At 48.2% G+C, this 23,111-nt stretch overlaps 3 protein-coding genes across 3 annotated transcripts in view; 1 reads left to right on the forward strand and 2 right to left on the reverse strand.

Annotated features, from left to right (window-relative positions):
• The window catches only part of LOC128409548 (zinc finger protein OZF-like), a 317,248-nt gene that overhangs the window by 261,746 nt on the left and 32,391 nt on the right, over positions 1-23,111 (reverse strand). Inside the window, exon 3 of the mRNA XM_053380126.1 lies at positions 4,206-4,241. The gene's annotated coding sequence lies outside the window, so the exon portion shown is untranslated. The remainder of the gene's footprint in view (positions 1-4,205; positions 4,242-23,111) is intronic.
• LOC128409540 (zinc finger protein 883-like) overlaps positions 1-23,111 on the forward strand; it is a 346,762-nt gene that overhangs the window by 1,166 nt on the left and 322,485 nt on the right. The gene's annotated exons all lie outside the window — the stretch shown is intronic.
• Positions 2-2,508, reverse strand: LOC128409564 (zinc finger protein 239-like). The gene is made up of 2 exons (XM_053380156.1): positions 2,164-2,508; positions 2-2,041 (listed from the first exon to the last, which is right to left on the reverse strand). The coding sequence occupies exon 2, from the start codon at positions 1,962-1,964 to the stop codon at positions 1,509-1,511; it is 456 nt and encodes a 151-aa protein (XP_053236131.1). The 5' UTR covers positions 1,965-2,041; positions 2,164-2,508; the 3' UTR covers positions 2-1,508.

Below are 23,111 nucleotides of genomic sequence, written 5' to 3' on the forward strand. Positions count from 1 at the left end.
GGGAGAGAGATAAGGGATGCTAGAGATAAAGGAAACTGCCTGGGAGGCGGGAGGTAAAGACAGCAAACTTGCAAGAAGAGAAGACAGGAAGACTAAAGCAATAAGGAGAGAAATTAGAAGAAAAGGAGGAGCAAAAAACTGCTCTCGCTAAGGAAAAGACACTAAGGCAAACCAGAGGGAAGAGAGTGCTGAAAGGAAACAGCTGATCGGTGAGATTGGAAGAGAGATAAGGGTCGCTGCCTGGGAGAGAGGAGGTAAAAGCCCATGGAGCCAAAGGATTTTTACATTGGATCACCCCAAATTCACCATCAGATCACATAGCATGTTCATGGCTACAGCCTGCACCAAAAAAATCACACACTCACTGTTGCGTGGGGCCACAGTGATGCAAAAACGTGGTTACAAAGCACAGATCCACATTTGATCCTCAGGATTTTTGCATTGGGTCACCCCAAATTCACCATCAGATCACATGTTTGTGGTCACAGCATGAACCACAAAAATCATACACCCACTGTTTCATTCAGAATATTTTTTTTCTTGTTTTCCTCCTCTAAAAACTAGGTGCATCTTATGGTCAGGTGCCTCTTATGGAGCGAAAAATACAATTACTCATTCATAACTTTTCAAATATGTTCGCTTATATTGCTGCAAACAGTTTATAAAGGTAAAGGGACCCCTGACCATTAGGTCCAGTCGTGGCCAACTCTGGGGTTGCGGCGCTCATCTCGCTTTACTGGCCGAGGAAGCCAGCGTACAGCTTCCAGGTCATGTGGCCAGCAGGACTAAGCCGCTTCTGGCGAACCAGAGCAGCGCACGGAAACGCCGTTTACCTTCCTGCCGGAGCAATACCTATTTATCTACTTGCATTTTGACGTGCTTTCGAACTGCTAGGTTGGCAGGAGCAGGGACCGAGCAACGGGAGCTCACCCCGTCGCGGGGATTCAAACCTCCGACCTTCTGATCGGCAAGTCCTTGGCTCTGTGGTTTAACCCACAGCGCCAGCGTCCGCAAACAGTTTATAGTAGCAGTTTAATAATGAAATCAGTTGGACATTTTAAGGATTTGTTATGTCCTTATCTTGTTTGGGTATCCAAGTAATGTTTGCCTCTTTTCAGGTTTCTGGGGTTTGTCCCGTTTCCAGCAATTGGTTCATAATATCTTTTACAGAAGAGGCTCGTCCTTTAATTCTTTCCAGTAGCCCACAGAGAGGCCACCTGGCTTCCCCAGGAAGAACTTTCCAATAGTAAGAGTGGACAGTGAAAAGGAACTATATCGGAAGGGAGCAGACTCCTCTTTATTGGAGGTTTTTAGGAAGAATTTGGATGGCCATTTGTCATGGGTGCTTGATACGAGATTTCTGCATTGGAGGGCGTTGGATAAGATTCCAAATTTATTATTCTTTATTCACCCTGCTTTGAGTTCTTAAATGTTTTCAACCCTGTGTGAATTATTTGGTGGGCCATGAGACTAGCACTCTGACTGAAGCTTTCCCCACATTCCAAACACTAAGAATTTTCCCCTCTTGTATGAATTATTTGATGAAAAGTGAGGTGGGCACTTTGACAGAAGCTCTTTCCACATTCAAAGCATTGATATGGTTTGTGACCTATATGAATTCTTTGATGGGAAGTGAGATTGTGCTTGAGACTGAAGCTCTTTCCACATTCCAAGCAGTGATAGGGTTTCTCCCCTGTATGAATTCTTTGATGGGAAGTGAGAGTCTCGCTTTGACTGAAGCTTTTTCCACATTCCAAGCAGTGATAGGGTTTCTCTCTTGTATGAATTATTTGATGAAAAGTGAGATGGGCACTTTGACTGAAGCTCTTTCCACATTCAAAGCACTGATACAGTTTCTCTCTACTGTGAGTTCTTTCATGGGAAGTGAGACTATCCCTCTGAACGAAGCTCCTTCCTTGATGGGAGATGGACTGGGAGTTCTGACCGATGTTCTCTCCACACATAGAATATTTAGATGACTTCTCCGATATGTGGATTCTGTTGGGCTCCCCCTTGTTCTTTCCTTCCAATTCATCACCATCTGCAATGAAGAGAGCAGCAAATTAGAGCCTCAGGAAGAAATGGAACTCCAGATTATTGAACATTTTTAATGAATGCTTTTGATAGAGGAAGAACTGAAGGGAGTTAGATGTGAGGCCTTACTATAGTTTTCACTTCCTTAGTTGCCTGGTATTAACTGACATATTGCTTGGCTTTTATCTGGGATAGATTTTGTTCTGACTCAATCCTGGAATCCACTCCATCTCCAAGGTCAGTCATCTCTTTGGTCAATCAAATGCAAACAGAAGCCAAAACAAAAACAAACCTGACAGAAGTTTTGTTTTGACATTTAGAAGTCCTGGGCAGTTAAGACAAGCCTGGTTATTGTTTGAAAAGGCATGACTAGATGAAGTACATTCACAGAGAAAACAGTTGTTATCCTGTTGTGTTCTGAAGGCAAAGGAAGGACTGGACCTGATTAATACAATAGACCTGAGACTTGACCAGCAAGACTCTGGGAGGAAGTGCGATCCCCACTCCCTGGCCCAGTCCGTTTTTATTAACCAAAGAACTTTAACACAACGTTTGTAAGAACCAATCTGATTTCCTCTGAGAATTTCAAAAAATCCCCACGTGGGGACAAAGTAGATCAGAGGAGGCCTCTTAACTACAAAGAACTATTTGCTATTTGAGCATTCATACATGTTTAGGCTAAAATAAACATGAACCCAGGAAGAATGCATTTAGCAAACCCAGAGGTAACAAACAGGCAGTAAAAGGAAAGAGAGGACAGGCAAGGAAAGACAGGCATTTTACCATCTCCTTGTGAACTCTGTTTCCTGGCCCCAAAATCTACCTAAAGACTAACAAAAGCTACATCAAAGTTACCTCCTTATCTTTATGGCCCAGGATGCCTGGTCTGTATTAGAATGCTTTATACGTGACAGTCAGGCATAGAGAAAACGGGGCAGAGGTTTGTGGGATTTATCAGAAATCAGGTCAAATGATTCAAACCCAGTCAAAGCGATGCTTTCACCGCTGACACAATGGCTTGCTTCATTTTTCATAATTCCTCATAGCAATCCCACATGACCACCACATTATCCCTCCATTCAGGGTTCACGGTGGGAATGTTAGAATCCCAGATGCTGTCGGTCTCCATCCAAACAGTGGAGGTTCATCACATAGAGATTTCAAAACAGTTATTATCATCCAACGTCCACGCCTTGTGTGTGAAACAAACAGCAACATCTTCACCTGCACATTCCCCATCAGCAGTTACCTCAATGTGGTTGGTCTATATTTATACGCAAATCATTTTCTTCACTTTGAACGCCCCTCCCATTTTCATGAGAAGACCAACTCTGTACTGTTTCATTGGTAAGAGAAGAGGAAAAATGACTATAACTCATAATTAATCTAGTCATTCAGTTTTGCGATGTTGAATGTTCTCTGTTCTCTTCTGTTTCCCCCTTTTTTTCAGTTGAAGGCAATTAATGAACCCAGAACTCATACACTGACCACTAATGATGAACTATATGTTATAGATATTCCAGCAAATTTATTCTGCTATTGTAAATACAAATGACATGAGAAGACTTAGCCTACATATTTGTATCATTTATTAGTCCTATGATCCTTGTTTTTAAAAGCAAATAAAAAGTTATTCCAAAAAGAAAAGAAAAAAGCAATACACAGAGGCCTCATCTGCGTTCAATCTGCAAAGAAGGATCAGGTTCCTTTCAAGAGTTGTGTCTTCCAGTGCTGCGTGATTGATCAGTGAGTTGTCTGACAGATCACAGAACTGCTTTAAAACCTTTTGAGCTGCCAATTCATCACGTTGGCCGGGGAGCTGTGATCTATTCCTAGCTCAAATTGCCTGCAGATGACAAAGGCTCAGGCAGGCAGGCAGGCAGGCAGGCAGGCAGGCGGGGGAGCCCAAAAAGGTGCCCCCCTTCTCCATCTCCATCCGCCTGCCTGCCTCCCCCACCCCCTAGCTGAGGAAGCCCCAATTCCTCTCTGGCTCCATCCATCCTTGTCCCCATCTCCCCTCCCCTGGGACTCACCAGATCTCTCGGAGGTCCCTGGGAGGGAACACTCAGAGGTTGTGGGGAGGGATGCAGGAGACAACCTGACCAGGTCAACCATCCATCTTCCCCCTTCCATCCTCGCTAGCTTTGCAGGATCCGTCTCTTTCATCCTACCTGAGGAGTCAAGGAGCCAAAAGAAGCTGCAGGGTCCTGGGAGAGAGGAAGAAGCAAAGGGAGCCTCAGAGGCCCTGCAGGGATTCTCCTGCCCTAGATATTCTCCTGCCCCTGGAGAAGCACAAATGGGGCGGCCCCTTCCCAACAGTAGCCCCATTTCTAAACATCTCCAGTGGATGCAGTTTCCCCTGTTTGCTCCTCGCCCCACTTCGTAAGGCTGGCAGGGTCTGTCCAGTCGTGACCTCAAGGTAGAACCCCTGAACTCAGTGGGGACACAACTTGGTGCCAAACCCAGTCACCTTCCTGTCCCTGAGCCTGAAAACTGCAACCCCAGAGCATGGGCAGGAAATAGACGAGTAGCCATTACCTGTAGGTTCCCCCATGCTAGGTGCTTTCTATGGAGAGCCCTGCTGACGCTCTTGGAGCTCCCTCATCGCAAGCCAGGCAGATGTTGTGGCCAGATTTGGCCATGGGGACCAAATCTGTATGTGGAAGCAGAGGAGGAGCTGGCGATGCCACATTTTTGAAACGCAGCCCTCCCCCTTCGATATTCCCTGTGCTAATACACCATCTTTGCAAGTCTCCAGTCTCAAAATGTGGCCCCCACAGTGGCATGGAAGCCGTCAAAGTATAGATCCTGCACATGTCCTAAATCTTTGTGTTCTTAAGAACACCAGGCATGTAGACCCTTTATGAACTCCAGAGGGGAGCTTTACTCTCTTCTTGTGACAAGATTCCCAAAGTCTTAGGGTACCTTGATAGAACTAGCCTCTTTTGAGATTGCACCAATTTCCATTTCTTGCTTATCAAAACCTAAAGACCCTCTGTTAGATTTCCCCCCAGAAGGTTTTACAAGGATCTGTCAGGATGATAAGAATTTTATTATAGTCAGAAAAATGTTTTCCACATCCTCTGTTAGTAGCACAAGCCACCCGCTGACGGATAATCCCTCCTCATTTGTCCCAGAATATTGGGAGAAGGAGTCTTCTATCCTTGCTTTAGCATTTCCTGAGGATACACCTGAAATTTGCTTTCACATTAGTTCGTCTACTTGTTTAGCCTGAAAAGGGGAGAGACATGTGTTGTTGCATCTGGGACAGAGGAAGTGGTCTGGAGATGCAGAAGGGCTTTTCTTCTCCCTGTGCTCCCCCCATGTGGGAATGTTCTTGTCTGTCTACATCCTCTGTTCACAAATGTGACATTTCCCTCCCTCTGAAGGGGGTTTATTTCCTTGACCCAAAGCCCCCTCCCCCAAAAGGAAGGCAGCATCTGGATCCCAAGGAAGAACAGCTGCAGTCCTCCTGTGGCCTTATGAGGCTTTGCCCTCGGGTGGGAAAAATATTGCGCCCGGGAAAGGGAAAATGGGAGTCAACAGACACTCAAGGAATAGTTTGGGAGAAAAAGCTTTATTTCTACCATCCATGAACTGGTAGAAGGAGCAAGTGTGATAACTCACAAACAAGCACGAGTTCACAGCCATTTGCACAGAGCATCTATTCCCCTTCCAGTTCCCTCCCCTTTCTCCTCCTTCGGAAAAGTTCTGCCCCATGTCTCCTGAGCATGAACAGAAAGTTCCTGTCTTGGGACTATTTTGGACTGTTCCCAGGAAAAGGGGGCGAGAAACCAAAGGGGGTTTCAGAGTGTTCAGATATGTTTCATTCTCCTGTTCTGGCATAGTTCCCAGAAAGAAAGTTGCAATCTGCTTTTAACAAGGCTTTGAGAAGCAAAGGACTCTGTTCTCCACCTTCCTGTCAGTCTTTTTGTTACAGCAAGAGCAATATGCTTAGCTAATGCTTTTAGCCTTAGAGAGAGAAAAAAGCTTTGAGAGTGCAGTTTGAGAGTGCCTGAGGCGAGGCTTGGAGGCCTGGCGGGGGGGGGGATTCACAAAGAGTTTTAGGGTTTTTAGGGTAACCTGACTGTCTTTCTTCACTCCTGCGAACTGGCCCCTCCCTGGCTTGGCAGAGAGGACAAAGGAGGACCCTCTGCTCCCTGACTTGGGGGTCTCTCCCCATCAGGCATGATCTGAGCAGGGACCCCCATGCCCCCTCCCTGCACCCCGGGTAGTGGCATAACAAGGTCAGGGGGTACCTGGTGTGGAAAAGTTTTTGTCACCTCCCCAATATTGACCTTTGTTTTTTTGCCTGCAAAAATGTTTTGACTTTATTTCATATTTTCTTACAAAGGATTGTGGATTCTGGGCCCCTGATAACAAGTAGGCCACTGTGGACAGATGCTTAAATCTGCAGGATGCATTGTGTTTTGGCTGGTGTCATTTTATTTATATTTATTGTTCATTTATTTATTAAAACTTATTTTAAACAACCTGCAAAGTTGTTTACCAATACAAAAAACAACAACAACACCACAGCAGTAAAATCAATAAGAACTAACAAGCCTACTTTAAAACACGGAAAAGCTAAAATATTAAAAGAGATTAAAATTACTTCCTAAGCATCTGGGTATGCTTGCCTAAACAAGAATGCTTTTAGCAGGTGAAAAGAGTCTAGCAAAGGCACGAGCAGGCTGCTGCTGCTGCTCTCGTGAGTGCTGCGTGGGCCGCTCCCTTTCCTGCCAACTCCATCTGGCCTAGGGGGCGGAGCCTGCACTCACCGCCACAGCTTAAGAGGCCTGAGGGAGGCTTCCGGGACACTGCTGCTGCTGCTGCTGCTGCTCTGGTGAGTGCTGGGTGGGCCGCTCCCTTTCCTGCCAACTCCATCTGGCCCAGGGGGCGGAGCCTGCACTCACCGCCACAGCTTAAGAGGCCTGAGGGAGGCTTCCGGGACACTGCTGCTGCTGCTCTCGTGAGTGCTGCGTGGGCCGCTCCCTTTCCTGCCAACTCCATCTGGCCCAGGGGGCGGAGCCTGCACTCACCGCCACAGCTTAAGAGGCCTGAGGGAGGCTTCCGGGACACTGCTGCTGCTGCTGCTCTGGTGAGTGCTGGGTGGGCCGCTCCCTTTCCTGCCAACTCCATCTGGCCTAGGGGGCGGAGCCTGCACTCACCGCCACAGCTTAAGAGGCCTGAGGGAGGCTTCCGGGACACTGCTGCTGCTGCTGCTGCTGCTCTCGTGAGTGCTGGGTGGGCCGCTCCCTTTCCTGCCAACTCCATCTGGCCTAGGGGGCGGAGCCTGTACTCACCGCCACAGCTTAAGAGGCCTGAGGGAGGCTTCCGGGACACTGCTGCTGCTGCTCTCGTGAGTGCTGCGTGGGCCGCTCCCTTTCCTGCCAACTCCATCTGGCCTAGGGGGCGGAGGCTGCACTCACCGCCATAGCTTAAGAGGCCTGAGGGAGGCTTCCGGGACACTGCTGCTGCTCTAGTGAGTGCTGGGTGGGCCGCTCCCTTTCCTGCCAACTCCATCTGGCCTAGGGGGCGGAGCCTGCACTCACCACCATAGCTTAAGAGGCCTGAGGGAGGCTTCCGGGACACTGCTGCTGCTCTAGTGAGTGCTGGGTGGGCCGCTCCCTTTCCTGCCAACTCCATCTGGCCTAGGGGGCGGAGCCTGCACTCACCGCCACAGTTTAAGAGGCCTGAGGGAGGCTTCCGGGACACTGCTGCTGCTGCTGCTGCTCTAGTGAGTGCTGGGTGGGCCGCTCCCTTTCCTGCCAACTCCATCTGGCCTAGGGGCGGAGCCTGCACTCACCGCCATAGCTTAAGAGGCCTGAGGGAGGCTTCCGGGACACTGCTGCTGCTCTAGTGAGTGCTGGGTGGGCCGCTCCCTTTCCTGCCAACTCCATCTGGCCTAGGGGCGGAGCCTGCACTCACCGCCATAGCTTAAGAGGCCTGAGGGAGGCTTCCGGGACACTGCTGCTGCTCTAGTGAGTGCTGGGTGGGCCGCTCCCTTTCCTGCCAACTCCATCTGGCCTAGGGGCGGAGCCTGCACTCACCGCCATAGCTTAAGAGGCCTGAGGGAGGCTTCCGGGACACTGCTGCTGCTCTAGTGAGTGCTGGGTGGGCCGCTCCCTTTCCTGCCAACTCCATCTGGCCTAGGGGCGGAGCCTGCACTCACCGCCATAGCTTAAGAGGCCTGAGGGAGGCTTCCGGGACACTGCTGCTGCTGCTGCTCTGGTGAGTGCTGGGTGGGCCGCTCCCTTTCCTGCCAACTCCATCTGGCCTAGGGGGCGGAGCCTGCACTCACCGCCACAGTTTAAGAGGCCTGAGGGAGGCTTCCGGGACACTGCTGCTGCTGCTGCTGCTCTGGTGAGTGCTGGGTGGGCCGCTCCCTTTCCTGCCAACTCCATCTGGCCTAGGGGGCGGAGCCTGCACTCACCGCCACAGCTTAAGATGCCTGAGCAGCTACCTGCAGCAAGGGACAAAATGGTTTTAAATGTTTTAAGCTCTTTTAATTTGCAGCACCTTAAATGGTGGTTGTTGTTTTTTTATAATATTATATTATTTCATTAGTTTATTTTTGCTTGGGGTGGGATAAGCATTTAGTCAGGGTGGGGAGTAGTTTAATTTGAGCGCTATTGTTTCTTGGTTTTTATTATTATTATTATTCTATTAAGTTTTTATATAGTTTGTATTTTGCTTTTTAAGGGGAAGGGTCAAGGCTGCCTGGGAGTGGGCCTCAGCCAATAGATTGGGTGGGGCAGGTTCCACAGGGGGGCGTGTATTGGGACACCCGATCTCAGTGATCACGGGCAGGAGGAGGAGTTATGCTAAGACCAGACCTTGGAACGGACAGCTCACGGAAGAACCCCGACCAGACCTAGTCTCAAACGTTTGTTGGGGGAGATATAGGTTTATTTGGGGGGATTTATTTGTCCTGTCTTCACGCTTTTTATGATGGAGGACCGCTGTAGTCACCCCCAACGACACCTTCTCAAGATGGAGGGTGAGGGAACAGCTGCAGTCGCCTGTGGTTCCTGCGCAATGTTTGCCATCTTGCCAAAGGTTGCAGGCAGCTTTACCTGCAGCAATTGCATGTTGATTGCCCTCTTAAAAGACAAAGTCCAGCAACTGGAGGAACGTGTAGCTACGCTCCAAAGAATTAGAGAGCTGGAGCTCTTCTTGGAAGCAACAGAGCACACCGTCTCCACCAAGGAGGAGACAGGGGACTCCCCTGAGAAGGAGGCTAGTTCACCAACACAGGAGCCAGATATATGGAGAAACGTGACTCAAAGAAGTAGGAGGCCCAGGGTTCGCTCTGATTGTTTAGAAATACGCAATCGCTTTGAGGTCCTTTCCCCTAGCATGGAAGACGAAGAGCAGACTCCATTTGAGGATCTCTCCCTCATTACAGTCGATCAGGTATATGAAGACGAGCAGCAAAGGCAGTCTTCAGGGAATGTGCAGGCGACCTTGGAACGGACAGCTCACGGAAGAACCCCGACCAGACCTAAGAGGAGGCGTGTAGTGGTGATAGGGGATTCCCTACTGAGGGGAACAGAAGCAGTGATCTGTGGGCCTGACAAGATGTCTCGGGAAGTGTGCTGTCTCGCCGGGGCTAAGATCCAAGATATAACTGAACGACTGCAAGGAATCATAAAACCCACTGACAAATACCCCTTCCTCTTGGTTCATGTGGGAACCAATGACACTGCAAGCAATAGCCTCCAGAAGATCAAAAGAGATTACGAGGCTCTGGGCAGGAAATTGAAGCAATTAAATGCACAAATTGTCATCTCATCTGTCCTCCCAGTTGAACGACGTGGCCCAGGGAGAGAGGGAAAAATAGTGGAAGTGAACAACTGGCTTCGCAAATGGTGTAAACAGGAACGGTTTGGATTCTTAGATCACGGAATGCAGTTTCTTGAAGATGGACTTCTGGCAAGCGATGGGCTGCACCTCACAACGGTTGGTAGGAATGTTTTTGCAAAAAATCTCAGAAACCTCATCAGGAGGGCTTTAAACTGACTAATGTGGGGGAGGGAGACAGTGCTCCTGAAGGTAGGAGTCTATCAATTGATGAAGATGATCATCCAAATGTCATAGACCGAATGGAGCAAACAGCACGCAGACCTAGTGGTGGGAGGAAAAAATCCTTAAATAAGAGACACGGGGGAATGATTAATGGACTTCAATGTCTGTACACTAATGCGCAAAGTATGGGAAATAAACAAGATGAGCTTGAGCTCTTGGTACAGCAAACTAAATATGACATAATAGGCATCACTGAAACCTGGTGGGATAAGTCCCACGATTGGAATGTAATAATGGAGGGATACAATCTATTTCAGAGAAACAGACCAGACAAGAAAGGAGGAGGAGTGGCGTTATATGTCAGGGATGTGTATACCTGTGAAGAGATCCAAGCTTTAGAACCTCAAAGCCAAAGTGAGTGATACAATCTATTGTTTGGTTCCTCTACAATCCAAGCGTGCTCCCTCTGTGCCCTAAGGCACGGGTGTCAAACACAAGGCCCGTGGGCCGAATCCGGCCCGCCAGACCTTGTCATGTGGCCCGTGTAGCCGCCGCCGGCCGCCAGCCTTCACCTTTTATTCTCGCTTTTTTTTTTTTTACACAAGAAAGCCACCTCTTCAGCGCATGCGCGGCAGCCTACAAGCCAGAGAACGTCTGCCCTCTAGCGGTGCCGGCCGTTCTACACAGGAAACCTCCACTTTACATGCATTCAGGAAACCTCCACTTGTTTTTATATTGAGCGCATGACATCAGAGCTTGTAGGGCAGCGGCTGAAGAAGGAACAAAAAGGGTTTTCTTGTGTGAGTTTCTTGTGGCCTAAATCTTTTAGATTTAGGGGAGCTAGTCTCAAACGTTTGTTGGGGGAGATATAGGTTTATTTGGGGGGATTTATTTGTCCTGTCTTCACGCTTTTTATGATGGAGGACCGCTGTAGTCACCCCCAACGACACCTTCTCAAGATGGAGGGTGAGGGAACAGCTGCAGTCGCCTGTGGTTCCTGCGCAATGTTTGCCATCTTGCCAAAGGTTGCAGGCAGCTTTACCTGCAGCAATTGCATGTTGATTGCCCTCTTAAAAGACAAAGTCCAGCAACTGGAGGAACGTGTAGCTACGCTCCAAAGAATTAGAGAGCTGGAGCTCTTCTTGGAAGCAACAGAGCACACCGTCTCCACCAAGGAGGAGACAGGGGACTCCCCTGAGAAGGAGGCTAGTTCACCAACACAGGAGCCAGATATATGGAGAAACGTGACTCAAAGAAGTAGGAGGCCCAGGGTTCGCTCTGATTGTTTAGAAATACGCAATCGCTTTGAGGTCCTTTCCCCTAGCATGGAAGACGAAGAGCAGACTCCATTTGAGGATCTCTCCCTCATTACAGTCGATCAGGTATATGAAGACGAGCAGCAAAGGCAGTCTTCAGGGAATGTGCAGGCGACCTTGGAACGGACAGCTCACGGAAGAACCCCGACCAGACCTAAGAGGAGGCGTGTAGTGGTGATAGGGGATTCCCTACTGAGGGGAACAGAAGCAGTGATCTGTGGGCCTGACAAGATGTCTCGGGAAGTGTGCTGTCTCCCCGGGGCTAAGATCCAAGATATAACTGAACGACTGCAAGGAATCATAAAACCCACTGACAAATACCCCTTCCTCTTGGTTCATGTGGGAACCAATGACACTGCAAGCAATAGCCTCCAGAAGATCAAAAGAGATTACGAGGCTCTGGGCAGGAAATTGAAGCAATTAAATGCACAAATTGTCATCTCATCTGTCCTCCCAGTTGAACGACGTGGCCCAGGGAGAGAGGGAAAAATAGTGGAAGTGAACAACTGGCTTCGCAAATGGTGTAAACAGGAACGGTTTGGATTCTTAGATCACGGAATGCAGTTTCTTGAAGATGGACTTCTGGCAAGCGATGGGCTGCACCTCACAACGGTTGGTAGGAATGTTTTTGCAAAAAATCTCAGAAACCTCATCAGGAGGGCTTTAAACTGACTAATGTGGGGGAGGGAGACAGTGCTCCTGAAGGTAGGAGTCTATCAATTGATGAAGATGATCATCCAAATGTCATAGACCGAATGGAGCAAACAGCACGCAGACCTAGTGGTGGGAGGAAAAAATCCTTAAATAAGAGACACGGGGGAATGATTAATGGACTTCAATGTCTGTACACTAATGCGCAAAGTATGGGAAATAAACAAGATGAGCTTGAGCTCTTGGTACAGCAAACTAAATATGACATAATAGGCATCACTGAAACCTGGTGGGATAAGTCCCACGATTGGAATGTAATAATGGAGGGATACAATCTATTTCAGAGAAACAGACCAGACAAGAAAGGAGGAGGAGTGGCGTTATATGTCAGGGATGTGTATACCTGTGAAGAGATCCAAGCTTTAGAACCTCAAAGCCAAAGTGAGTGATACAATCTATTGTTTGGTTCCTCTACAATCCAAGCGTGCTCCCTCTGTGCCCTAAGGCACGGGTGTCAAACACAAGGCCCGTGGGCCGAATCCGGCCCGCCAGACCTTGTCATGTGGCCCGTGTAGCCGCCGCCGGCCGCCAGCCTTCACCTTTTATTCTCGCTTTTTTTTTTTTTACACAAGAAAGCCACCTCTTCAGCGCATGCGCGGCAGCCTACAAGCCAGAGAACGTCTGCCCTCTAGCGGTGCCGGCCGTTCTACACAGGAAACCTCCACTTTACATGCATTCAGGAAACCTCCACTTGTTTTTATATTGAGCGCATGACATCAGAGCTTGTAGGGCAGCGGCTGAAGAAGGAACAAAAAGGGTTTTCTTGTGTGAGTTTCTTGTGGCCTAAATCTTTTAGATTTAGGGGAGCTAGTCTCAAACGTTTGTTGGGGGAGATATAGGTTTATTTGGGGGGATTTATTTGTCCTGTCTTCACGCTTTTTATGATGGAGGACCGCTGTAGTCACCCCCAACGACACCTTCTCAAGATGGAGGGTGAGGGAACAGCTGCAGTCGCCTGTGGTTCCTGCGCAATGTTTGCCATCTTGCCAAAGGTTGCAGGCAGCTTTACCTGCAGCAATTGCATGTTGATTGCCCTCTTAAAAGACAAAGTCCAGCAACTGGAGGAACGTGTAGCTACGCTCCAAAGAATTAGAGAGCTGGAGCTCTTCTTGGAAGCAACAGAGCACACCGTCTCCACCAAGGAGGAGACAGGGGACTCCCCTGAGAAGGAGGCTAGTTCACCAACACAGGAGCCAGATATATGGAGAAACGTGACTCAAAGAAGTAGGAGGCCCAGGGTTCGCTCTGATTGTTTAGAAATACGCAATCGCTTTGAGGTCCTTTCCCCTAGCATGGAAGACGAAGAGCAGACTCCATTTGAGGATCTCTCCCTCATTACAGTCGATCAGGTATATGAAGACGAGCAGCAAAGGCAGTCTTCAGGGAATGTGCAGGCGACCTTGGAACGGACAGCTCACGGAAGAACCCCGACCAGACCTAAGAGGAGGCGTGTAGTGGTGATAGGGGATTCCCTACTGAGGGGAACAGAAGCAGTGATCTGTGGGCCTGACAAGATGTCTCGGGAAGTGTGCTGTCTCCCCGGGGCTAAGATCCAAGATATAACTGAACGACTGCAAGGAATCATAAAACCCACTGACAAATACCCCTTCCTCTTGGTTCATGTGGGAACCAATGACACTGCAAGCAATAGCCTCCAGAAGATCAAAAGAGATTACGAGGCTCTGGGCAGGAAATTGAAGCAATTAAATGCACAAATTGTCATCTCATCTGTCCTCCCAGTTGAACGACGTGGCCCAGGGAGAGAGGGAAAAATAGTGGAAGTGAACAACTGGCTTCGCAAATGGTGTAAACAGGAACGGTTTGGATTCTTAGATCACGGAATGCAGTTTCTTGAAGATGGACTTCTGGCAAGCGATGGGCTGCACCTCACAACGGTTGGTAGGAATGTTTTTGCAAAAAATCTCAGAAACCTCATCAGGAGGGCTTTAAACTGACTAATGTGGGGGAGGGAGACAGTGCTCCTGAAGGTAGGAGTCTATCAATTGATGAAGATGATCATCCAAATGTCATAGACCGAATGGAGCAAACAGCACGCAGACCTAGTGGTGGGAGGAAAAAATCCTTAAATAAGAGACACGGGGGAATGATTAATGGACTTCAATGTCTGTACACTAATGCGCAAAGTATGGGAAATAAACAAGATGAGCTTGAGCTCTTGGTACAGCAAACTAAATATGACATAATAGGCATCACTGAAACCTGGTGGGATAAGTCCCACGATTGGAATGTAATAATGGAGGGATACAATCTATTTCAGAGAAACAGACCAGACAAGAAAGGAGGAGGAGTGGCGTTATATGTCAGGGATGTGTATACCTGTGAAGAGATCCAAGCTTTAGAACCTCAAAGCCAAAGTGAGTGATACAATCTATTGTTTGGTTCCTCTACAATCCAAGCGTGCTCCCTCTGTGCCCTAAGGCACGGGTGTCAAACACAAGGCCCGTGGGCCGAATCCGGCCCGCCAGACCTTGTCATGTGGCCCGTGTAGCCGCCGCCGGCCGCCAGCCTTCACCTTTTATTCTCGCTTTTTTTTTTTTTACACAAGAAAGCCACCTCTTCAGCGCATGCGCGGCAGCCTACAAGCCAGAGAACGTCTGCCCTATAGCGGTGCCGGCCGTTCTACACAGGAAACCTCCACTTTACATGCATTCAGGAAACCTCCACTTGTTTTTATATTGAGCGCATGACATCAGAGCTTGTAGGGCAGCGGCTGAAGAAGGAACAAAAAGGGTTTTCTTGTGTGAGTTTCTTGTGGCCTAAATCTTTTAGATTTAGGGGAGCTAGTCTCAAACGTTTGTTGGGGGAGATATAGGTTTATTTGGGGGGATTTATTTGTCCTGTCTTCACGCTTTTTATGATGGAGGACCGCTGTAGTCACCCCCAACGACACCTTCTCAAGATGGAGGGTGAGGGAACAGCTGCAGTCGCCTGTGGTTCCTGCGCAATGTTTGCCATCTTGCCAAAGGTTGCAGGCAGCTTTACCTGCAGCAATTGCATGTTGATTGCCCTCTTAAAAGACAAAGTCCAGCAACTGGAGGAACGTGTAGCTACGCTCCAAAGAATTAGAGAGCTGGAGCTCTTCTTGGAAGCAACAGAGCACACCGTCTCCACCAAGGAGGAGACAGGGGACTCCCCTGAGAAGGAGGCTAGTTCACCAACACAGGAGCCAGATATATGGAGAAACGTGACTCAAAGAAGTAGGAGGCCCAGGGTTCGCTCTGATTGTTTAGAAATACGCAATCGCTTTGAGGTCCTTTCCCCTAGCATGGAAGACGAAGAGCAGACTCCATTTGAGGATCTCTCCCTCATTACAGTCGATCAGGTATATGAAGACGAGCAGCAAAGGCAGTCTTCAGGGAATGTGCAGGCGACCTTGGAACGGACAGCTCACGGAAGAACCCCGACCAGACCTAAGAGGAGGCGTGTAGTGGTGATAGGGGATTCCCTACTGAGGGGAACAGAAGCAGTGATCTGTGGGCCTGACAAGATGTCTCGGGAAGTGTGCTGTCTCCCCGGGGCTAAGATCCAAGATATAACTGAACGACTGCAAGGAATCATAAAACCCACTGACAAATACCCCTTCCTCTTGGTTCATGTGGGAACCAATGACACTGCAAGCAATAGCCTCCAGAAGATCAAAAGAGATTACGAGGCTCTGGGCAGGAAATTGAAGCAATTAAATGCACAAATTGTCATCTCATCTGTCCTCCCAGTTGAACGACGTGGCCCAGGGAGAGAGGGAAAAATAGTGGAAGTGAACAACTGGCTTCGCAAATGGTGTAAACAGGAACGGTTTGGATTCTTAGATCACGGAATGCAGTTTCTTGAAGATGGACTTCTGGCAAGCGATGGGCTGCACCTCACAACGGTTGGTAGGAATGTTTTTGCAAAAAATCTCAGAAACCTCATCAGGAGGGCTTTAAACTGACTAATGTGGGGGAGGGAGACAGTGCTCCTGAAGGTAGGAGTCTATCAATTGATGAAGATGATCATCCAAATGTCATAGACCGAATGGAGCAAACAGCACGCAGACCTAGTGGTGGGAGGAAAAAATCCTTAAATAAGAGACACGGGGGAATGATTAATGGACTTCAATGTCTGTACACTAATGCGCAAAGTATGGGAAATAAACAAGATGAGCTTGAGCTCTTGGTACAGCAAACTAAATATGACATAATAGGCATCACTGAAACCTGGTGGGATAAGTCCCACGATTGGAATGTAATAATGGAGGGATACAATCTATTTCAGAGAAACAGACCAGACAAGAAAGGAGGAGGAGTGGCGTTATATGTCAGGGATGTGTATACCTGTGAAGAGATCCAAGCTTTAGAACCTCAAAGCCAAAGTGAGTGATACAATCTATTGTTTGGTTCCTCTACAATCCAAGCGTGCTCCCTCTGTGCCCTAAGGCACGGGTGTCAAACACAAGGCCCGTGGGCCGAATCCGGCCCGCCAGACCTTGTCATGTGGCCCGTGTAGCCGCCGCCGGCCGCCAGCCTTCACCTTTTATTCTCGCTTTTTTTTTTTTTACACAAGAAAGCCACCTCTTCAGCGCATGCGCGGCAGCCTACAAGCCAGAGAACGTCTGCCCTCTAGCGGTGCCGGCCGTTCTACACAGGAAACCTCCACTTTACATGCATTCAGGAAACCTCCACTTGTTTTTATATTGAGCGCATGACATCAGAGCTTGTAGGGCAGCGGCTGAAGAAGGAACAAAAAGGGTTTTCTTGTGTGAGTTTCTTGTGGCCTAAATCTTTTAGATTTAGGGGAGCTAGTCTCAAACGTTTGTTGGGGGAGATATAGGTTTATTTGGGGGGATTTATTTGTCCTGTCTTCACGCTTTTTATGATGGAGGACCGCTGTAGTCACCCCCAACGACACCTTCTCAAGATGGAGGGTGAGGGAACAGCTGCAGTCGCCTGTGGTTCCTGCGCAATGTTTGCCATCTTGCCAAAGGTTGCAGGCAGCTTTACCTGCAGCAATTGCATGTTGATTGCCCTCTTAAAAGACAAAGTCCAGCAACTGGAGGAACGTGTAGCTACGCTCCAAAGAATTAGAGAGCTGGAGCTCTTCTTGGAAGCAACAGAGCACACCGTCTCCACCAAGGAGGAGACAGGGGACTCCCCTGAGAAGGAGGCTAGTTCACCAACACAGGAGCCAGATATATGGAGAAACGTGACTCAAAGAAGTAGGAGGCCCAGGGTTCGCTCTGATTGTTTAGAAATACGCAATCGCTTTGAGGTCCTTTCCCCTAGCATGGAAGACGAAGAGCAGACTCCATTTGAGGATCTCTCCCTCATTACAGTCGATCAGGTATATGAAGACGAGCAGCAAAGGCAGTCTTCAGGGAATGTGCAGGCGACCTTGGAACGGACAGCTCACGGAAGAACCCCGACCAGACCTAAGAGGAGGCGTGTAGTGGTGATAGGGGATTCCCTACTGAGGGGAACAGAAGCAGTGATCTGTGGGCCTGACAAGATGTCTCGGGAAGTGTGCTGTCTCCCCGGGGCTAAGATCCAAGATATAACTGAACGACTGCAAGGAATCATAAAACCCACTGACAAATACCCCTTCCTCTTGGTTCATGTGGGAACCAATGACACTGCAAGCAATAGCCTCCAGAAGATCAAAAGAGATTACGAGGCTCTGGGCAGGAAATTGAAGCAATTAAATGCACAAATTGTCATCTCATCTGTCCTCCCAGTTGAACGACGTGGCCCAGGGAGAGAGGGAAAAATAGTGGAAGTGAACAACTGGCTTCGCAAATGGTGTAAACAGGAACGGTTTGGATTCTTAGATCACGGAATGCAGTTTCTTGAAGATGGACTTCTGGCAAGCGATGGGCTGCACCTCACAACGGTTGGTAGGAATGTTTTTGCAAAAAATCTCAGAAACCTCATCAGGAGGGCTTTAAACTGACTAATGTGGGGGAGGGAGACAGTGCTCCTGAAGGTAGGAGTCTATCAATTGATGAAGATGATCATCCAAATGTCATAGACCGAATGGAGCAAACAGCACGCAGACCTAGTGGTGGGAGGAAAAAATCCTTAAATAAGAGACACGGGGGAATGATTAATGGACTTCAATGTCTGTACACTAATGCGCAAAGTATGGGAAATAAACAAGATGAGCTTGAGCTCTTGGTACAGCAAACTAAATATGACATAATAGGAATCACTGAAACTTGGTGGGATAAGTCCCACGATTGGAATGTAATAATGGAGGGATACAATCTATTTCAGAGAAACAGACCAGACAAGAAAGGAGGAGGAGTGGCGTTATATGTCAGGGATGTGTATACCTGTGAAGAGATCCAAGCTTTAGAACCTCAAAGCCAAAGTGAGAGCATTTGGGTCAAAATTAAGGGAGAGAAGAATAACAGTGACCTCATTGTGGGAGTTTACTATAGATCCCCAAGCCAAACGGAGGACATAGATGATGCCTTCCTGGAACAGATGGCCAAGCATGCAAAAGGAAGGGAGATAGTAGTAATGGGGGACTTCAATTACCCGGATATTTGTTGGATGTCAAACTCAGCCAAGAGCATAAGGTCAAACAGATTCCTCACTGGCCTTGCAGACAACTTCATTGTCCAGAAAGTGGGAGAAGCTACAAGAGGAACAGCCATTTTAGATCTGGTCCTAACCAATGTTGATGACCTGGTTAGTGGGGTAGAAGTGGAAGGATCATTAGGCGCGAGTGATCATGCTCTTCTGAAGTTTACTATACAGCGGAAAGGAGCAGCCAAGCATACTAGGACTCAATTTCTCGACTTTAAGAAAGCCGACTTCATAAAACTTAGGGAAGTGCTGGGTGAGATCCCATGGACAGTAATACTAAAAGGAAAGGGAGTTCATGATGGCTGGGAGTTTGTTAAGAGGGAGATAGTAAAAGCACAACTTCAGGCAATACCAATGAGACGGAAACATGGAAGGTGCCTAAAGAAGCCAGGGTGGCTATCTAAAGAACTTTTAACTGAGTTAAGATTAAAAAAGGATGTGTACAAAAAATGGAAAAGGGGGGAAACCACCAAAGAGGAATTCAAACAAATAGCCAGCACGTGTAGACACAAAGTCAGAAAAGCTAAAGCACAGAATGAACTCAGGCTTGCTAGAGAGGTTAAAAGCAACAAAAAAGGCTTTTATGGGTATGTTCGTAGCAAAAGGAAGAACAAAGAAACAGTGGGGTCACTCAGAGGAGAAAATGGTGAAATGCAAACAGGGGACACAGAAAGGGCTGAACTCCTCAATGCCTTCTTTGCCTCAGTCTTCTCCGATAAAGAAAACAATGGCCGACCTGAAGAATTTGGAGCAAATGATTCAGCAGAGGAAACACAGCCCAGAATAACTAAGGAGATAGTACAAGAATACTTGGCTAGTCTAGATGTATTCAAGTCTCCAGGGCCAGATGAACTGCATCCAAGAGTATTAAAAGAACTGGCAGATGTGATTTCAGAACCACTGGCAGTCATCTTTGAGAATTCCTGGAGAACAGGCGAAGTCCCGGCAGACTGGAGGAGGGCAAATGTTGTCCCTATTTTCAAAAAGGGGAAAAGAGAGGACCCAAATAATTACCGCCCAGTCAGTCTGACATCAATACCAGGGAAGATTCTGGAGCAGATCATTAAGCAAACAGTCTGTGAGCACCTGGAAAGGAATGCTGTGATCACCAATAGTCAGCATGGATTTCTGAAAAATAAGTCATGTCAGACTAACCTGATCTCGTTTTTTGACAGAATTACAAGCCTGGTAGATGAAGGGAACGCAGTGGATGTAGCCTACCTTGATTTCAGCAAGGCATTTGACAAGGTGCCCCATGATATTCTTGTAAAGAAGCTGGTAAAATGCGGTCTTGACTATGCTACCACTCAGTGGATTTGTAACTGGCTGACTGACCGAACCCAAAGGGTGCTCATCAATGGTTCCTCTTCATCCTGGAGAAGAGTGACTAGTGGGGTGCCACAGGGTTCTGTCTTGGGCCCGGTCTTATTCAACATCTTTATCAACGACTTGGATGATGGACTCAAGGGCATCCTGATCAAATTTGCAGATGACACCAAACTGGGAGGGGTGGCTAACACCCCAGAGGACAGGAACACACTTCAAAACGACCTTGACAGATTAGAGAACTGGGCCAAAACAAACAAGATGAATTTTAACAGGGAGAAATGTAAAGTATTGCACTTGGGCAAAAAAAATGAGAGGCACAAATACAAGATGGGTGACACCTGGCTTGAGAGCACTACATGTGAAAAGGATCTAGGAGTCTTGGTTGACCACAAACTTGACATGAGCCAACAGTGTGACGCGGCAGCTAAAAAAGCCAATGCAATTCTGGGCTGCATCAATAGGAGTATAGCATCTAGATCAAGGGAAGTAATAGTGCCACTGTATTCTGCTCTGGTCAGACCTCACCTGGAGTACTGTGTCCAGTTCTGGGCACCACAGTTCAAGAAGGACACTGACAAACTGGAACGTGTCCAGAGGAGGGCAACCAAAATGGTCAAAGGCCTGGAAACGATGCCTTATGAGGAACGGCTAAGGGAGCTGGGCATGTTTAGCCTGGAGAAGAGGAGGTTAAGGGGTGATATGATAGCCATGTTCAAATATATAAAAGGATGTCACATAGAGGAGGGAGAAAGGTTGTTTTCTGCTGCTCCAGAGAAGCGGACACGGAGCAATGGATCCAAACTGCAAGAAAGAAGATTCCACCTACACATTAGGAAGAACTTCCTGACAGTAAGAGCTGTTCGACAGTGGAATTTGCTGCCAAGGAGTGTGGTGGAGTCTCCTTCTTTGGAGGTCTTTAAGCAGAGGCTTGACAACCATATGTCAGGAGTGCTCTGATGGTGTTTCCTGCTTGGCAGGGGGTTGGACTCGATGGCCCTTGTGGTCTATTCCAACTCTATGATTCTATGATTCTATGATCCTGTGATGTGACAGATCCAACGGCTGCCTAAACCCTTCTCTCCTGTACTGTAAGTCCTACAGATACAACCGGCCCTTTCAGGGTGACCAAACTGCTGATGCGGCCCCCGATGAATTTGAGTTAGACACCCCTGCCCTAAGGGAAGCTTACAAAGATCAAAGATTCACCTTCACTTTTATAAATCCATATACGACAAAAGTCCGTGCAAGCTGATGTGGTTTCCTGTGTGAAATATTCCAAAGTTGTAATCTGTCGGTTGTCTTCAGCCCCCTTTGAGAGGGACTCCTTTTTTTCTAATGTGCCATCATTTGCGCCGTTTTAGCATCCCCAGCCGAAAACATATTTAATCTTGTACAGTGGTACCTCGGGTTACATATGCTTCAGGTTACAGACTCCGCTAACCCAGAAATAGTGCTTCAGGTTAAGAACTCTGGGGCTGCAGTTTTCAGGCTTGGGGACAGGGTGGTGACTGTTTTTTGCACCAAGTTCTGTCCATAAACCCCACTAAGTACAATGGGATCTACTCTAGGTCATTACTGTGCAGACCATGCCAGCCTTATGAAGTGGGGTGAGGAGCAAAAAAAATGAAATGGAAATCAATGGAGATGTTTAGAAATGGGGCTTCTGGTTCCTGTCTGCCTTAATGGATGCTGCTCCCATGATAGCAGAGATTGATAGAATAAGCAAGGATGATTGGAGGGTAATTGTCCTTGCAAGCTCCCCCCAGGGCCCAAGGGGGAGTGAGCTTCACTCACAGATTGTCTCGATACCTGGCTCTTGCTCCACCATGGAATCTGAGAGGCAGCAAAATCACTTTGCCGATTGGTAGCCCTCCTACTCAGCCATTAAGAAGCAGAGGTACTTCTGTTTATCAGAGCAAAATTAGAACTAATATACAGACACGTGCTGGAACAGAAGGAACAAGATCATAAACTGATACAAAGCAAAAACGATTCAAACTGCAAAAAATACTTCCTTCGATGTAAAATATGGTGTGGGGTGGGAGCCTTTACTCTTTCTTTATATCTATATCATGTTTGCAATATAAATGATTCAGCAGCACGCACCCCCCCGAATGCTAACAAACTGATAAAAAGCAAGAGGTGATAAAAGAGAATGGGATTATACTTATGTGTCAGAGGCTCAGGAGCAGAAGAGCAGGGGAGAGAGCAAATAGAGAGCGGAGGAGAGGAATCAGAGGGGAGCGTAGGGGAATATGACAGTGACCCGAGAGATTCCATGAGCTTCTCCAGCGAATCAGAAGATTCCCAGAAGGGGGCGCCTATGGTAAGGGCAAGGGGGGTCCCAGGGGGGACGCTCCATAAACAAGGGACCAGAGGGGACTCCCAAGGGAGCAGCGGAGGATCAGGACCAGTTCCCCCACCAGAGCACAGTGGGGGGGAAGAGTCACATGAGTCAGGACCAGCCTCTCCTCCAGCGGGGAGAGAAGATGAGTCAGGGGTAAACACGCCCCCATCGGGAAGTGGGGAAACGGAGGGAAGGCCAGGTCCAGCTAGCCTCCCCGAAGGAGGGAGCAGTGACACAAGTGTAACGGTCAGAAGGAAAGTGGGAGGCTGCACGCGCGCGCCAAGTTCAAATGTGGAGGAGCGCGGGACAGCAGAAAACCCGGATTGGGAGCCAGTTCCGAAAGCCCGAAGGAGGGAGGGGGAAGAGTCAGGGGACTCAGCGTCAGAGGAGTCTAGGAGGGCTGAGACTCCGACTAGCAGGCGGACCCAGAGAAGGAAGGAACAGAGGAAGAGGTGGAGTAAGGCTAGAATCTTAAACTGGTGTCAGGGGGGAGGAGATTCAGATGGAGCTTCGACGGTCTAAGGTATAGACGTAGCGTTGCGCGCTGCGCGTCTGGAAGTGAAACTGAACTTCAATAAAGACTTTTATACTAGAGAAAGAAGCAGCGTTGGTCTTGTGTGAGCTGGGACCTTGGGCAGCGCTGACATTATGGATTACAATGAAAAAGAGAACTATGTGACAAAATTGAAATGGATTTAAAGTCCCAAACTTTCACTGTATTCCTATGGAAGGAAATGGAGTTTGAGCTTTGATGATCGG

The sequence above is a fragment of the Podarcis raffonei genome, chromosome 2, assembly GCF_027172205.1.
Source record: "Podarcis raffonei isolate rPodRaf1 chromosome 2, rPodRaf1.pri, whole genome shotgun sequence".
Lineage (NCBI taxonomy): Eukaryota > Metazoa > Chordata > Lepidosauria > Squamata > Lacertidae > Podarcis > Podarcis raffonei.

Bases quoted from the DNA above. Each gene is read 5' to 3' on its own strand.
- LOC128409564 (XM_053380156.1), bottom strand. From the start codon at position 1,964: ATGTGTGGAGAGAACATCGGTCAGAACTCCCAGTCCATCTCCCATCAA.